The following is a 16673-nucleotide window of genomic DNA, read 5'->3' on the forward strand; positions in this document are numbered from 1 at the left end:
ATTGAATTAGTTTCACGCAAAATTGTTTCATGTTGTACTTATGTATTTTATTATATTGCTTGCGACTGTGGCGGTAGGCTAATAAATATTTGAATGAATCAACAATTAACAAATGGTATTTTTAAATTTTCTTATCACATATTATCGTATGGTCTATATATAGTAACATCCAATTATCCACCACATCGACCTTGTTTAGGTTTACATATAGAGCTCTAAAAGAAGGTCATCAGGTCAAATGCCCTTTGATAAGAGCTGTCAGCTGTCTGTTCCACAGGGGAAAACGTTTTCGTCTTACTATAATCGTCCGATCGTCGCAAGGAATTTTGGGCGTCTGATCATCGCAATTTTAGTAGTAAACGGGCGTTATGATTTCGTCGATAAGTTCGTCAGGCTCAGACGGCACTAAAAAAATCATCCATATCCATTCGACTATCAGCCTTTGGTGCGGCAAGACATTTTGAAATTCACAATGGCTCATTGGTACGCGAACAACAAATACACCGAGGAAATGATGAAGGTAAGCAGTTCTTTCATTTCTGTTCTGCTGCGTTTAAAGATTATGGAAAGCTAAGAAAAATTTGTTTTATTATTTTGGGCAGGTGATGCGAACTAAGGGCTTCAAACGGACCATGATGGGTGTGGTGATTGGCTCGGTGGCCGGCTTGATGGTTATAAACTACAACAACAAGAGGCTCGGACATAGCGAGACAATTAAAAGACACTAACTTGTCATGGGGTGTATTTTAGCTGAGCAGTGAGTTACGATTACGTATTTGCCCACAGAAAGAATATTTATGAAATTCTCTTATTTTCTTATAATTCTACAGAATTTTTGCTTAACGGCTTATAATCAAGATGAATGACTGAAGATGGAAATAAAATCTCAACTTCTCATGACTGAAGATGGAAATAAAATCTCAACTTCTCAATTGTACCGTGTTTTCCCCTATGTGGTGGGAAATAAACTAATAAAATTAGACAACGGGAAAAACGGCTGTTTTATTTTCATAATACCTAACTGCCCCCCCCCCCCCCATAGATAAAAGTAAGCTAAACGTTGTAAACTAAGTAATAACTAATAAAATTATTTCGCAATTGATTAATATGTTCCACCATTCGTTTTTTATTTTCGAAAATTATTTCTGATTTATCAATTACATTACACGATGCAAGCGAAGCTTATTCAATTTCATTTTGATAATAGTGGCTTTGGTCCGATTTAACAATGAGACGCACACGAAGCAATTCCAAAATTATTTCACTATGATAGTGGCTTCAGTTCCAGGCGGTAGCAGCGGCTGTGTAAATAAAAACATTAAAAAAAAATTACCCATCAAATAATCAAAAACCAATTCCGTAAACGTAAATTATCAGTGGGCATACGCTTTTCTTTGAGGGATCCGCGTCGGTCTGCTGTTGCTGGTGCAATGGTGGAGGAGCTTTCCCTGCTGGACCCATCTTTATAAGTTCAGCGAAGAATTCTCTGTTAAGATTTCCGGTAATTTTCATGGCACCTAAGAAACCCAAGACAATGCCTCCAATCGCTGCCCATCTCAATCCAAATTTTCGATTTGAAACTGGGCTTTTCTATTAGGAACAAAACGTTGAACGCAATTTATAATAATAGCTACCTCAAAATACATAGGCCTGCTGTTTAATAACATAAAATAAGAATTTACTTACGATCTGAGGGGACTCTTGGGCAATATTCCTCCGAATAAAAGTGGTAAATGGCATCTTGTCTGAATGTAGTGATAACTCGGACTGATGAGAATGTCCAACAAGACAAAATATTCAACGTCTGTCAATCGAATCCACACACGTTGAGTCTCTATTCTAAATATACATGGACGTAAAGAAGACGATTCTAATGGGTAGTAGATAATGCAATCGCAAACTAAATTTTTTTTTAAATAATGAAAATCTTAAAACAATAAAAATCCAAAAGGCCAACTTGGCAACTTGACAAACCTTTCTAAAATTTTTAATGGGATAAACTGCGTATCTTTTCGATGAAAAAAGACATTGAGTTAGCCAAGGGTGAATTGCGTAACAACTTGTGGAAATAACCATATAGGCTAGTTCGTTGACCCCCGGCCGTACGACATGGGAAACGATGGGACGAATTCTTCTCGGTTCCAACTTTGGCGTTCTGTTTTACCTCTTCTCGTCGGTCTAGCACAATCTGCGAAATAAATCAGCAGGTAGTCCGTGTCTGTGGCAGGGAGGGTAATTAAGTTCTAGCCGTTTCAAATTTATCGTGATGGCTAATAAACCAATCTTGACTGATATTTGGTAGGACTTGATGAAGGAAACGGTCAAAACCGGCGCTCTCATACAGTGTTACAAGATTAACTGCTCCAACCAGGGAGATTCATTCTCAAAAGAGTCAATCAATCAACGGAAACGCCATGGTTTGGGTCAAAGAATATAATGCGACGTTTTCAAAGTCATCAAGTCATGAGTCAAGTCATCAATTTCATTTTCATGACTTTAAGCGACACCGAAGATTCAGGAAAAATTAGCCACTCGGGAGTCGGAGATCTTCTTTGACGCCCTGTTCCAATATAAATAGAAGCTGTTTCCACGACAAACTTCACAGTTTCTTACCGCTTCGATTCAGTCAACAAGGTGCAAATTCTACCTCATCCTAAATTATTGTTAACGCAATAATATAATTCTGTTTGTTTTGTTTTGTTTTTTTTTTGCAGATGAAATTGGCATTGATCCTTCTCGTTTGCTTCGTTGGAGCTACCTACCAACAGGGATATGCGTGGTCACCATTCTACCACTATTCACCACACCTGTTTTTCTATAATAATTACGATCAAGCCAACCGCCAATTTTCGGACAAATCAACGCTCAACATTGGGGTATTGCTCTTTAGAATGTACTAATTAAATTTCTATTATATCCTGCTTATTTTCGGGATAATTAACAGACAGGATATAGCGATGACGAAATCGATTCTTCGATCCCCGAAATCCAGGCGAGGATCCCATTTGGCCACACGAAGAAACCCCAAAAAAAGTTTTTCATCACCAGTATCCTGCCCAACTCTTTCTTCAACTTCAAACCTTTGACAATCACTACGCTGACGAGCACCGTTTTTTCTACCATCACGTCGACGGCCGTGATTGCCACGGTACAGTCGTGCCTTCCTGCGACTATGTTTTTCACTTCTTCAGGACCATCGGGCTTTGTGACGTTGACGTCTGCTTGCGGCCGTCGCAGACGTGACATCGACGAGTCCAGTCCGCGACAAATCACAGCTGAAATCGGCGACTCGATTTTGCCATCCGTCGTGTCACCGTACGTTTTCAATTATTTAATTTTTTAATTTTTTGTAACTTTGTTCATTGTAACGCATAATTTTAGGTTGGAGACCAGCAGTGTCGTATCTGAATTGGACGGATATAATAATGTCAATCCGGAGATAACTTCTTCTCAGACAAATATCGAAGAGGAACAGCGTCAATTCGTAAATATCGACAAGAACAACGGACGCCAAAATCGTGCCTTGAGTCTATTAGTGACTGTTACATCGACGTCGACGTCCTTCTCCTTTTCCACGACCACGATCAAGAAAACTATTAATCTGAGCGGGCCAGCGCAATTGTCGTGCATGCCAAGTGGTTTCGCCTTGTGTTAGATATTTTAGACAGTTAAGACTTTGTCTCACTCTCTTTTTCTATTTTAGAAGCGAAAGTAATTGCATTTGCTTTTTAGTTATATTCCTTAGAATAATGTTTTTATTATTTATGCATTCATTTCTAACATCATTCAGCCTATAAAGTCGCCTATTCTGGACTTTTTCTTTCTAGTAAAAGGCCGCAAAACCTGATTGATAAAAATCAGTTTAGAAAATTGTGTTTTACCCTATTTTGTTTCATGTTCTTATTTTTAACTTAAATGCAATTTTCTTTTCAAACCTGGATCCACAAGGATTTTGGTTTGTTGTTATTGCCTTACCACACAAAATGTATACATGAGAATTTAGTTAAATAAATAATAGTGTTCATTATTATATGACTGAGTCACAGCAGTTAATAATCAGTGGTAGCGTGATTTAGTAATTAAACGGTTTCTCCTTCAATTTTCTGGTGATTTGGGTGTCTGCCTGTCTGGTTTTAAATCTCCCATGAATTATTCACGATATAATGCTTTAATTGCGTCATAAAGAAAGACATTTAATGGAAAACGACCATACGCAGACATATTATGCAAGAAGTAAACGGCATCCCAAAGTCGACAAGCGCTGCACTGCTGTTGATGTCACAATACATTGAACCTTACTAACTGCCAGGTTAATCGGTCGATGCTCGACGACTGATTCATTAGAAAATTAAGGTCGTTAACGGACCCTATCATTGTCTACTTGATGAACGGCGTCTGTTGAATAAATCACGATAGCCTTATACGCGTTCAAGTTCAGACTGTTATTGATTTTACCGAGAAACGGAAATCGGTTCATATCACGAAAGTTTACGAGCATTGTGTCTCAGGTCGCTGTGATGTATACTGGTTCTTTTCTCAGACATTTGAAAACCGTTTAAAATGTAATACTATATTGGTTTCGTGTATTAAGGAGATATCGTAGTGGATAGAAAAAAAACTTCGGGTATGGTGCATATCCATAGAGCGACAGCCAGCCATAAACCAGTGCCATAAAACGTTTCTGGTGGAAATTACCTGCACACTTTATATACCTTTAGGGGAAACATTTAGGGGAAAAGGTTTTCCCCTATACAACATATATGCGTCTTTGACTCTTTGTTCAGTTGACGCAGTAATAAGTGAAAAGGGGCGCCATGTTTTCCTCCGTTAATTTATGTTTACACAATATTTACAAAAGTAATTAAGAACCAAAAACGAAATGAATTGATTACCGTTATAAAAATCCTGTATTTGTTGCATCGTATACCGTCTACAAAGGAGAAAAGAACACCTTATACGCTTAATTATGAAATGTCACCCTCCACAACCACAAAGTAATAAAAGAATGTTAAAAGTGATCGAATAAAGTCAAAAGTCATTACTCGTTACAAAAGTGAATGATTGTGAATTGTTTTGAATGTCGTGACGAGCAGCAATATTCTTTTCTTTGATCGTTAATTGCTCATTCCGTAAATTTTGACGCGTTTTGCTTCACTCTATACGATGGATGGACAGTCTTTCTGAACAACCGGAACCAGATTGCCCGCCTTAAAAGGCCCGTTGGTAAAGAACCTGGAGGTGACTGTATTCATGACGGTGTCTGATAGCGTTTTCTGCTTACCCAAAAGCCACAATTGCTCTGCATTGAATTATAGATTCAGAAAATTAGCCATTGAATTAATTATTATCAAATGAGGGGATTACCTCGCCGATATCCAGTGCAAAGGGGATCGCAACTCCAGGCTAGAGCATAATTAGTGTAGTCAGTAGCGATAATCCAGAATCGAATGTCCACGGTTGCTGCACGAGAAATTTTGTTTACAATTGATTAATCTAGAAATGCTTTATTAATAATTTCAGAATTTCTTTGTCTTACCGTTCCAACTGACGATAGGCATCTGAACTAGAAATTTGCTCAATTCTCCGTAGTCAAAGTAAGCATTGCCCGCTGCAATCGTAACAGCGTTGTCTCTGTCAAAAATGTTAAATAAGATATTTCGGTTGAACATCATTTTGGGATGCCAGTCTCAGTCGATTCTCAAAACTTACATATTGCTAATTCCTTTGAAACTCATCTTGAGAGCTCCCTGTTTGGACGGTCTGATGTCAATCAGCGAGCACCTGGTGTCGTCCTCGAAAGTTGACGGATACCGGCTGATCTCGTACCACCGAGTAGTAATAAACTAGCGCACGTAAAAATTGCGTAACGACCACAACACACGGTAGAAATTACAAAATTAATATTATACCTGAGCTGGATTAAAGCTGGGCTGCGTTGGGTATTTGGGACAATCACCGGGAATTACAATCTGGCCCAAAACGAAGGACGGTATTTCGACTGTCAGTACAGCAGCCAGCAGCATCAGCGCACTAAGGTTCTTTGCCATTGTGATGTTTGATGTTTTTGTCCTGGCGTGTGTTCTTCGGATGACAAACACCGGCGGTCTAATCCACAACGACGAGCTGCGCGTATCTTTTATACACTAAGACAAGAAATTCACGCCTTGCGCACCTTGTATAACGTGATAACAAAAAAGAACGCTCCTAGCACTGGGTTAGTAACCGATGTGCCAACAAAGAACCCCGCTGCTTGTTTTTTGGAGGGGAGGATAGAGAAGATACGAGTGTGGTGGTGGTAGACTCTCCTCAGTGGGGCGTAATTGTTTCACGCAGGTCAACTCTTCGAGACCCTACCCTTCTCGTTTCTTATAGCGCTGGATATAATCAATTCCAGCATGCTGAAGAAGAAGAAGAAAAATATTCCTGCTTCTCGAATGCTATCGAAAGGCACGATCGTCCAGCCACTTGCTTCACAGATTTTTCAACGTGCTGCTGCAATCCGTCTCGTTCTTTGTGGCCGCGTCACGCCCGCTTCGGAGGTCGAGCTGAGCTGTTATTGCTGCCTCCCCGCTGAGCGCGAAAGGTTGATTCGGCTGGAAATGGGCATCCATGAATGCCACATGCAGCTTTTTTGGGGAGGGAAAAAACGAAATTCGTGTTTATTATGATTCAACCTTGAAAGTGGAAATTAAACCCTGGGGTTAAGAGACCAAGTCCCAGTACAGCACCGCGAGCCGTACGTAACACCACGCGTCAACGCGCTCGATCAAGGTCCCGCAAGGCCAAAGATCGGGTAAACAGCTCTGTCGTGAGTTATTTTACTTGTATACCCCGATTGAAAATAAGCATCATCCATCTCTTTGATGTTGGCTTCCTCCAACCGAAAATGCATATCTCAACGATGGCCAGCGCTCTTTCGATTAGGTGATTAATGGATCTATTCAGTCAGGAAAGTGACTTGACAACCAGCACCGATAGGCCCAGCACCGACTTGAAACGCAATTTCCGTGTTAGAGACTAAAACCGAAATTAATTATACAATGTATTGTCTGGAAAATTCGGTAAATACCTTTATTAACAGTTAAGCAACCCGTGGCTTTTCAATGCGTAAAAATAATTTTATGATGAGGTTTCATTGAAACAAAAAAATACAAAATCGATTTTTTAAAATTGAAAATCAGAAGAGATTAACGATGCCGGTATTTTCAATGAATTTTATTTCAGTCGTTTGCGGATATTGGAAAAAAATATTGCGCGCCTTTGTTTTGGGCGTTTGGGTAACTGCCCTTGAAAAACCGATGCGTCACGTTTTTGCAAGGCATATTTCAACTGACAAAAAAGCGAAAAAAACAAACAAACAAAAACATTATGAAAATGTGGAATCGATTTTCACATTTCGCGATCCATAAACATAACAAATGTTGGCGTTTTCTCAATCCCAATACGGGGTCCAACCATCCAGACGGACCTTGGCCGAACACGGTGTTGAGGATGCTGCTGGAGTCTTCGTCATGCTCAACCTCAAGCGCTTTAATTGCGTTTTCAAGGTTGAATAATAAATAACATCGGTCCTCTACACTTATTCACGGGTAGGAGAGGAACTTTTTTACTGCCGCATGATGCCCACACCCAGCTGAAGACGATAGATGTTTACCTGCTGCTTGCTGGCGGGCCAGTGTGAGCCGAACAATGTTGATTCACGGTCAAGACGGATATGCTGTTGGCTTCTAAATCCAAACATCACAGATTAGAAATCCGAGTTCAAAGAAAACAGTCGAACATGTACAAATACAAAATCACGAATAATTAGAACAGTCGGGAATTAGGCAATTTACTGTTATTTAGCTTTCGAAATCTAATGATTGCGTCATAGGGTCAGGCGATCAAGAGTCGAATTTTGTTCTGAATAAGAGCGTCTTTCAACCATTTATTGAAATTTCATCACAACCCACTTAATGGACTGCAAATGGACTAGTAACCTAATTAACGGCAGTAATTAGAATAATTCAAATTGAACCAAATCGCGGAAAGCTATTTATTGAATACACAAACTTGGATCTCCAAGCGATGTAAGGGCCAAATTCGAAGATTTGAATGTTAAAAAAAAGATGAGCGTGTACGTGGGACAGTAAAGAATCAAACGATGAGAAATAGGGTATAGGGCGATACACTGGAAATGCATTAATTAGTAGGGGTTTCCAGTTCTGAGGCTGGCGTCTCAGGCTCCTCGTCGTTGTAAATATTTTCAGCCATTTGCCAAACTTGCATGATGTTATCCTCAGAGACGGAGCAGATGACCCAGGGCTCATTCGGGTTCCAGGAGAAATCAGAGATCTTGGCCGTATGACCACCGTGAATGAACTGTTGAGAATTCAATAATTAAACAGCATCCGAATCAAACAATCGCATCAATATTTCAACTTACCAACAATTCTGGAGGGCCATCTTCGGCATCTTCGGTGGATTGTTCTTCTCCAATTTTGGACAAGTCCCAGACATGCAAGCGTCGGTCGGTGCCAGACGAAGCCAAAATAGTCTCATTATGCGGTGACCATTGGACTTGAAAGATTTCATCCTTGTGCGACTCGAACGAATGTAATTTGAGTTTAAGATTTCTCAAATCCCAAAGAGCTACAGTCTAGAAATACAATTTGGAGACATGTTTAGTTGAGTAGAATAAATAGTAGATTTTAATATTAAATGAATACTTTGTCTGCAGATCCGGTAGCTAAAATAAATTCGGAGTAAGGATTGAATGACAGACAGTTCACTTCAGCCGTATGAGCATCCACGGTATGGGAGGGCCGGCTGGTGTTATTGCTGCGAGTATCCCAAATCATAAGCTTCTGATCATCGGCAACGGAACCAAACAAGGACTCGTGAAGCAAGTGCCAAGCGACATCTTCTACAACTGCTGTGTGGCCAGTGAATACGGTTTTGGCGTCGAGAACACGATTCTCTCTCGGCGATGCGTTAATATCCCACAAGCAAATGGTGTGGTCATCAGATGCTGACAGCAAGTGACCATTAAGGTTTGGATTCCAAGACAAACCGTAACCTTCCTTCTGGTGTCCTCTCAGACTAAAAAAAGATAATGTAGTTGTGAGTAACAAGTTTAGGTCATAAGAAATCATTTGAATAAAAAATGACTCACCGTAAATCAGGGTGGCACTCTCCACTAGGATCAGGGCGAGAAGGATGTTTTGTGTAGTCAAAGACCAAGACGTCAGATGAAGGTGTTTTAGTGGCAATCACACAAGGATTCTGGGGCATGTAGCGAGCCCTGTTGACTTCTCCTTCATGGTTGATCTTGATCTCAATTTCAATCTTACCACTCACTGATCCAAAGCCTCCAAACTCTGATAGAGATGAAGCATTAAAACAATAGTGCAACAGATTTGATCAAGTTAAATGACTACCTCCTTTATCATTGTCATAATGTGAAGCATCAAACTGAGCATCCTCATTAGGAAGCTGGACAGATGCAATCAAGAGGTGATTTTGTTCATCGCTAGTGTGAGTACCAAGGATGAGACGATGCACTGAGTAGTCTTTGCCTTCAGGCCTAACGGAGAAAAGAAACATTCAACAGTTAGAAAGAAACAATAAAACACCTTTGTTCTCAGTAATTTACCTTGTAACATCAGGAAGCCATTGAGCTGTAAGTGAAGGCCATTCCAGAGCATGTGTCATAACCAAATCATACAAAAATGGAGTATTTTTCTTCCAAATTTTGTATTCCTCGTTGATGACGCGTTCTTCCACTGCTTCATCAAAGGGCTCTAAAAAAGATTGGATTAAATTTCACTGTCATCCAATAACAAAGAATGATTTCAACAGATACCTCCATCTTTATCTGCCATCGTTAGTCAATCAAGTCCTTTACTAATGATGAACCGGCTGGAACCTGTCAAGCAATAGATTCGGTTAGCAGAGACTTTTGAGCGTGCTGCTTTGTTAAATGGCGGCAAAAACGAAAGCAATTCCAGTGGTGCCACTTTGGAAAAAGTCGAAACTACTTCAATAGTTTATTTTGCCGTTCATAGATGGCATGGTCATGTCTTTAAAGAAAAAAATCTTGAAAATAATAAAATTGTTGTCAAATTAAAAGAATTTGCCTACTTCAAAAGTCTGATTTAAAAATTAAATTTAATTAGTAATAATTAAAAACAATATTTAGGTAGGCCATGGGTGTTGAGAGATTTGTATGCCTGTGGGTAGGTCTAGGAAAAAATCTTCATGTAAGGCAGTGTAAGGCATAAAAACAGTTATATTGTTATAGGAATACAGTTATTTTTTCTAGAAAAAAATATTTGCTTTCAAAAATATATCAATGCTTAATTCCACAAAATTTTAATGGTTTTCCGATGCCCAATATGATTTTAACTTTTTCTCAAGCTTTTTCTGTTGCGCATAATTAATTTCATAGTGGTTTAGCGCTAGATGCCAAAACAATGGAAGGAAATTTGAAGGTGCTTCACCTTTGTTGTCAAGGTTAAAGTGATCTACCTGTTACAATGTAAAGGCGATTGGCGCTCTAGGAAATGGTTCACAGTAAATCATGAAGAAAGCCTCCTCCGGCCATCCGTTAAACAATGTAATATTTTCCGTCATCAGACAATCAAACCGATATTTGAACTAGAAGATAGCAAGACGAGTAAACCACTTCAAAATTCTCTTTCATTGCACAGTGTATTTTTTGCCATAAATTTAATTGAGTTCAGTATAGAAGTTGTACAGCGTTAATAGGATTATTTTTTACTGCGTCTAAGAAAAATTAATGATTTGAAAACACCGTCATTTCTTTCCATTCCTTCATAACGTATTTATTGGATTAAAATTTTCTGCTATCACAACATTCACTAAAGGCTAATAACGTAGTGCTTCAACCAAATGAAATATATATATATATATATTTCGCCGAGCATTACGTGTAGTATGAGGAGTATGAGGAATATGAGGAGTAATAATGGATGGAAATGCCGGTTGAGATATTATCATAACAATGGTCCAAAATTGAAGTCAACTTCTGTTCTCATTTCAAAAGAGATATTCCACAATTTAAGTTAGCTGTTGGCCTTCCGTTCATTTGAACAATAATTCATTGTAGATTCGATCGGACCCAATATATTCATCATCATCATTCATCCAGCATGGTACGATATAAGCTTTTGCACGAAAGACACCCATACACCATATTAACCACGTTAAAGCATCAGAGTTATGTTAAAAAAAGAAGAAACAAATATGGTTCAACCAAAAGTTGGATAAACAAAAATTTTGGTTTTGGTCTTGGTTGCTGCAGCTAAGGAAAAACTATTTAAGAAACTGATAAAAGCGGTTGTTTTTAGCGCAATGAATCCTCGAGACGACGGAAGAATGCTGGGTAAGATGACTCCGTTCTCGTTGTTTCGTGTGTAGATTTCCTTCAAAATCTCCAGCTGCGTCATTGCTTCTTCGTCGCTAAGATTTTGATCAATTAACAGAGGGGGCGGTGGGGTGGTAGGTCTAGAGTTGGCGATATCACTCCTTTGGTTTTCTTCATTCAGCATCAATTTATTTGGCTCAGCAATGGGAAAGTACGGATAGTAGTTGACCAGTGGGATTTTTGGATAAAACTGCGTCCCCGGTAGATGAGTTGGGTGGAAGTAATAAAACGCTCTGTTTCTCATTGCCGGATTCCCATTCCATTGCTGAGTGACAAATGAATTCTCAGATGAAGAACTGAGTACTGCTAAAACAGACACCACCAATATCGTAGTGATTTTTTTCATGACGATAGCTTCCAATTTCCAAAGAAAACAACAAAAAAAAATAAACAAAACAATCAAACAAGCATTTATATAATCAGACAATTATGAAAAAATTAAGCCCCAGCGATTTCTTACCGCCACATAAATTAGTAACAAAATCATAAAAATAACAATATTAATTTACCTCATAAAAGGAGACTGCAGCGTGTAGGTGAAGCAATATACAGTCTGCTTTATGACGCCGATAGTACAATACTGCGCTTCTATTTATAAGGACAGCGCCGGACAGCGCGAAATGATTTCCTAGAGCTAGAGGTCCATTGAAAACTGTGGGTTCAATGCACATTTTTTGTTTGTTTGTGGTTGCTCGAGGTGAAACATGAAAACAATGTTACACAAAATAATGGCGCTACCCACAATCCCACCGAAAATTCCAATGTATCATCAGAGCGACCAAGCATGGATGAATGTGCGATGTATACATGCCCCGCTGGGTTCCCACCAAATGGACTCTTATATTCGCTGTTATTATGTCATATCATAAAGAATAATTTGGTATAGCATTATTTTCTTTGCAAGTCACACCTTTATTTAAGTTATTTAATTCTGAAACATCCAGAAAAGATAGTTTTTCAAAATGTACTATATTAACTAGTCGAAAAAGAATTCAACTTCGCGCCTGGTTCGATGCTCATTTTTAAAAACACGATTTATGTAAAAAAATGAAGGATCTTTTCATTTTGACTTTTAGTTCAATGAATCCCTATTAAAATAGTAGGGAACAATTCATAACACAACGGAATTTTTTTAAACGTTTTTTTTTTTATTAATATTTTGCGATAATAAACTCTTTGATTATATTATTTTAATTTTTTTAGAGTAAAAACTTATTATATTTTTACGTACAATACAATTTTTGGGGAATTTTTATATATTATTTACTATTTTTTATTTTACCCCTCACTGCCTCGGTTCACCCACTGTCGCAGCTTCCAACAGCCTCCCCTACAGTAATTTATAATAACGAAATGATAGACAAAGCACCTATCCTTTTTTGGTGAACACAAGAAGAGCACTCTTGCAGATGAAATGGTTCTAGACTGTATACAATATCATATACGTATACATATACCGTACATCCATAATTAATTACAACTCAGAATCTTGTTACTGTCAAATTTATTTTGAAGTCACCATTAAAATGTAACATTATGTTCAATTTAGCACAAGGCATTTGGACAATTCAATTAGCCCTAAATAGATTTTGTAATGAAAACCTACGGCGAGGAACGAAGAGAAAGAGGGCAATAGGGGATATCAATTTCGCAAGAAATGGATAAGGTCAAAAATGGATTGGAAAGAACATCTCCAACGGATGAAACAAAACCTGAAAATAGAATTACAATTTTGGAAGAAGGGAAATGTATATTTGAGAAGAAAGAGCAGCATGACGCAGGCGATATGGGATAGGTCATCTCGGCAGCCGTATAAAAGATCCTCGCTCATCAGAAGATTTGCGCTCGTACTCCACGCGGAACACAAAATGAATTAACGGAATGAAAATCCATTAGATTTTCCACGCCTGTCTCATCATCAGATCAAAGTAGGCGTCGTGATCAATCGACGAGCTGACTCCGGCGTAATAGTCTAGAAATTCGTCGTACGTCACCTTATTTTAAAAAGTTAAAATTAAGCATTTAGTCAACTGTCAACATACTGCACGATGTGTGATTTAATCAATTACCATTCCATCGATTGAACCATTTGCTTCGAAATTGGCAAGGAACTTTTTGAGAATTTGCTCTTCAGTATCCTCTCCGCTAAATTGAAAACAGTGGAAGAAATGCAAATAAAGATTAAAATTTTGCTCGATAAAATTTCCAGTAAGTTATAACTGACCTCAAATATCTCGGATTGTGTTTTACATTGTAGACGCCATTTAAATCTTCGAGAGTAACAATAGCGTCTCCAGTTCGGTCAAGCTTCTTGAAAGCTTCAGCAATGACTCGTTTGCGCCCTTCCGACATGGGTGGCTAAAAAAAGTGAGATATCGAAAAATAGATCCTTAGCTTACACAGGATATTTTTAAAAATTAAACAAAGTTAACAAACGGACCCGTATAGCTTTTAGAAACTCATTGATGCAAACAGATCCAGAACCATCCTTGTCGAAAGCATCGAAGAGTGCGCGACATCCATCTTCAGTCTTTCAAGACAGTGAAAGTAAATGAAATAATTAATACCCTTTCTTCAATTAAGAAAAAAAATAATCAAATACCTTGACACCACTTTCATCAATTCCTTTACTGAATTCTTCAAAGCTCAGCGAGCGATTTCCATCGTCATCCATGCGACGAAAAACCCTTAATTCAACAAATTAAAATCGGTTAGAAATGTAATGAATTTCCAACCTGGTATTCCACCTAATAGGCTACAGTTAATTACACCTCCATATCAAACGTGATAAGAATGACAAATGTAAAAACATTCCAGTCTATTCGTACCTATTTTCTGAGGGTTGCTGATAATCCAATGAAAGTTAGACTTTTTTTTTAAATCTTATTTTATTTTTTGGGGGAGGGGTACGTCGTCCGTATATACTTCCAGATTATTCTCTCTAGCGACAAAGGATATATAAATCGATCTTTACGTCAGTGCTCATCAGTCACTGTCCGGAAGGAAGTGACGGATAGATAGATAAGTTCTACTGTTGCTGTAGTTGTAGCCTACACGACTATTTAAACGTAGTACATACATCGTATAGACTATAGTGGAAAATAATAAGTGGGTAGTATATCCTGACCGTTACATGATGATGGCCTCACTCAGTTCTTGTCTGGCCATCATCCCCGACCCTTGTCTCTTTCCTGCCTCAGCAAGCAGTCTTTTTTAAAATTTTTTTGACGTTCGCGATCGATCGGTAAGAGTGTCTGAGTGTGCGTGCGGATGGAAAAGGATATTACAAGGGATCCTGGCCCAGTTCCTTCTATCGATTTGAAAGAGTTACCAGGCCTTATAGACTTGCTTTTCTGCCAAAACTGCGTTAGCAACGCCGACAAAAAAGAAATTTAAATGGGATCCCACAAATGGAGAGTAAAAAAAAAATTGGAGAATCCACAGGGATATTGTAAACGAATCGAATGAAAATGAGAATATAAAGAGACGCGAATAAAACTGTGTGAGAAAGAGAAGGAAAGTTTTGACAGTCTTTTATGATTTGTTTGATAGAAGCGGGGGCGTTGTTTTATTGTTGGATGGTCGGTGTCGCGAACCGTGAAAAATGGAACTCCGAATCACGATTGACGACATGCAGGCTACATGCACGCACCTAGAGAGCCTACACAGTTTTTCATTTTGAATCTAAAATATTCTTGAAAGAATCACTTTGTCTTTTTTTTTTTAAATTTTTTTGCTCCCCTCAGGTTAGAATGACATGTGCAAATTTCTAACTAGTTTCCACCCCCACTTCCTCCTTCTTTTTCTTCTAGCTCCTAACGCTCAAAAGGGTTTGGCATGTGGCATCATCCAAAATGGAGGTATTATTTACAGCGAATATAGTCTCAAACCAACTGACGTTGCTGTACAGCAGCAGCCGCGAATATACACGCATACCGGGAAAGGGCCGCTGCCAGGGTCGAATGACATCACAGCACACGTCTATGTTGATTGCGTATTACTGTATATCTGTATTTTCCAACGCCGGAATTGGTCGCGAGCCATTAACTGGATTGAACGTGGCAATTTTACAATTTTTTGTTGGGGGGGAGGGAGAAAGCTACACAAGGAGGTGGGGCGAAACGTCAAACAAGTATACCCGATATCTCTTGAGTCTTGAGTGTAGGCCAATATCTACAATAAGACCGTCACACTATAACTTACTTAATATAACTATAAAGGAAACTTAAAAGAATTGCTGTTGAAATATTGTCAGGAAAAATTGACATTAATTAAGACAAACGCAGACAAATGCCTTAGGGTAGATAATGTTAGACAATTCAGATTATGAATATTCTTCAAGTATTACTTGCCAAATCCGAGAATTCCGGTGGCTCCGCGAGCCAGCAGTTGACAACGCAGCTTTTCTGATCATTTAAAAATGGAGAAAATAACACATGCACACACAAAAATAAAAGATGATTAAATTAGCGACGAAGAATGATTTAAAAAAAAAAAAAAATCCAACGAAGATTTACACTGAAACGAGAGCGATTGCATACCAAGTGGATCCTGCGCCATGGTTTGTTGGCGTTTGGCTTTCGACATCATTTCGGCTTCGTTGCGAGAGTTGGCCGTCAGAGGCCGGCTCATTTTTGGGCTCGCTTGGCTGGCAGCGATAAACGACGCCAATGACGGGCTCAGACTTTCTCTTTTTCTTCCACGACCGATTTGCGGTTTTTCCCCACCCACTCAGCTCTCTTTTTTTTGGTACGTGGAAGGAGTGTAGATCGGCTTTTCTCTATCGTTTCCCCTTAACACGATATTTCAGAGTGATTCCACCGATTCAAAGTCGAGCAAAACTGTTGGCCTCCTATAGCTAAATGAAAATTGTCACACTGGTGATAATTTGACAAACGTAATCAAGAAAAGGTGAACAGACGTCCCAAAAGTTGTCGAAGTGAATGTCTGGTCTTCTTCTACGGTGTCTGGCTGTTTGCTCTATCTAGGATTGGTAGTTTGGTTTTGTTTATTCCTTCGTTCTTGTTATTTTTCTTTCCGGTTAGAGCGGAGTCGGCGCGGTCGGGATTTGTTTACACGGGTTATTCTGCCGTTGTTCTCTATCTCTCTTTCATTTCACTACGACAATGTTTTGGGTCCCTTTTCCTCTCTAAGATTATATTGCGTCATATATTTATCTTGTTTTAATTTCCCCATCCGACTAATGTTCTTAAGTTGTTCACACGAATGCGGAACGGGAGACGGA

At 38.8% G+C, this 16673-nt stretch overlaps 5 protein-coding genes and 2 long non-coding RNA genes across 7 annotated transcripts; 2 read left to right on the plus strand and 5 right to left on the minus strand.

The window, feature by feature from the left end:
* The first annotated feature begins 373 nt into the window (after window positions 1-373).
* Window positions 374-878, plus strand: LOC124197568. Its single transcript, XR_006876240.1, has 3 exons — window positions 374-520; window positions 603-757; window positions 831-878. It is a non-coding gene; the product is annotated as an uncharacterized LOC124197568 (long non-coding RNA).
* Window positions 879-1090: 212 nt separating this feature from the next.
* Window positions 1091-1796, minus strand: LOC124197567. Its single transcript, XM_046593085.1, has 3 exons — window positions 1687-1796; window positions 1387-1590; window positions 1091-1301 (listed from the first exon to the last, which is right to left on the minus strand). The coding sequence occupies exons 1-3, from the start codon at window positions 1738-1740 to the stop codon at window positions 1257-1259; spliced, it is 303 nt and encodes a 100-aa protein (XP_046449041.1). The 5' UTR covers window positions 1741-1796; the 3' UTR covers window positions 1091-1256.
* An 810-nt stretch (window positions 1797-2606) lies between these two features.
* On the plus strand, window positions 2607-4030 carry LOC124197707. The gene is made up of 4 exons (XM_046593237.1): window positions 2607-2634; window positions 2715-2876; window positions 2945-3315; window positions 3382-4030. The coding sequence occupies exons 2-4, from the start codon at window positions 2715-2717 to the stop codon at window positions 3653-3655; spliced, it is 807 nt and encodes a 268-aa protein (XP_046449193.1). The 5' UTR covers window positions 2607-2634; the 3' UTR covers window positions 3656-4030.
* Window positions 4031-4888: 858 nt separating this feature from the next.
* On the minus strand, window positions 4889-6243 carry LOC124197593 (apolipoprotein D-like). The gene is made up of 5 exons (XM_046593109.1): window positions 5910-6243; window positions 5710-5843; window positions 5537-5631; window positions 5365-5460; window positions 4889-5299 (listed from the first exon to the last, which is right to left on the minus strand). The coding sequence occupies exons 1-5, from the start codon at window positions 6045-6047 to the stop codon at window positions 5157-5159; spliced, it is 606 nt and encodes a 201-aa protein (XP_046449065.1). The 5' UTR covers window positions 6048-6243; the 3' UTR covers window positions 4889-5156.
* Window positions 6244-8021: 1778 nt separating this feature from the next.
* Window positions 8022-10001, minus strand: LOC124197483 (chromatin assembly factor 1 p55 subunit). Its single transcript, XM_046592984.1, has 7 exons — window positions 9845-10001; window positions 9635-9782; window positions 9420-9565; window positions 9155-9359; window positions 8709-9081; window positions 8426-8638; window positions 8022-8361 (listed from the first exon to the last, which is right to left on the minus strand). The coding sequence occupies exons 1-7, from the start codon at window positions 9861-9863 to the stop codon at window positions 8182-8184; spliced, it is 1284 nt and encodes a 427-aa protein (XP_046448940.1). The 5' UTR covers window positions 9864-10001; the 3' UTR covers window positions 8022-8181.
* Window positions 10002-11111: 1110 nt separating this feature from the next.
* LOC124197801 lies at window positions 11112-12052 on the minus strand. Its single transcript, XR_006876343.1, has 2 exons — window positions 11938-12052; window positions 11112-11782 (listed from the first exon to the last, which is right to left on the minus strand). It is a non-coding gene; the product is annotated as an uncharacterized LOC124197801 (long non-coding RNA).
* Window positions 12053-12915: 863 nt separating this feature from the next.
* Window positions 12916-16402, minus strand: LOC124197663 (calcyphosin-like protein). The gene is made up of 7 exons (XM_046593196.1): window positions 15970-16402; window positions 15777-15834; window positions 14031-14115; window positions 13869-13958; window positions 13653-13786; window positions 13498-13573; window positions 12916-13422 (listed from the first exon to the last, which is right to left on the minus strand). Exons 1-7 carry the CDS (start codon window positions 16058-16060, stop codon window positions 13321-13323), a joined length of 636 nt encoding a protein of 211 aa, XP_046449152.1. The 5' UTR covers window positions 16061-16402; the 3' UTR covers window positions 12916-13320.
* Window positions 16403-16673: the final 271 nt, after the last annotated feature.

This window comes from Daphnia pulex, chromosome 7 (assembly GCF_021134715.1).
Source record: "Daphnia pulex isolate KAP4 chromosome 7, ASM2113471v1".
NCBI lineage: Eukaryota > Metazoa > Arthropoda > Branchiopoda > Diplostraca > Daphniidae > Daphnia > Daphnia pulex.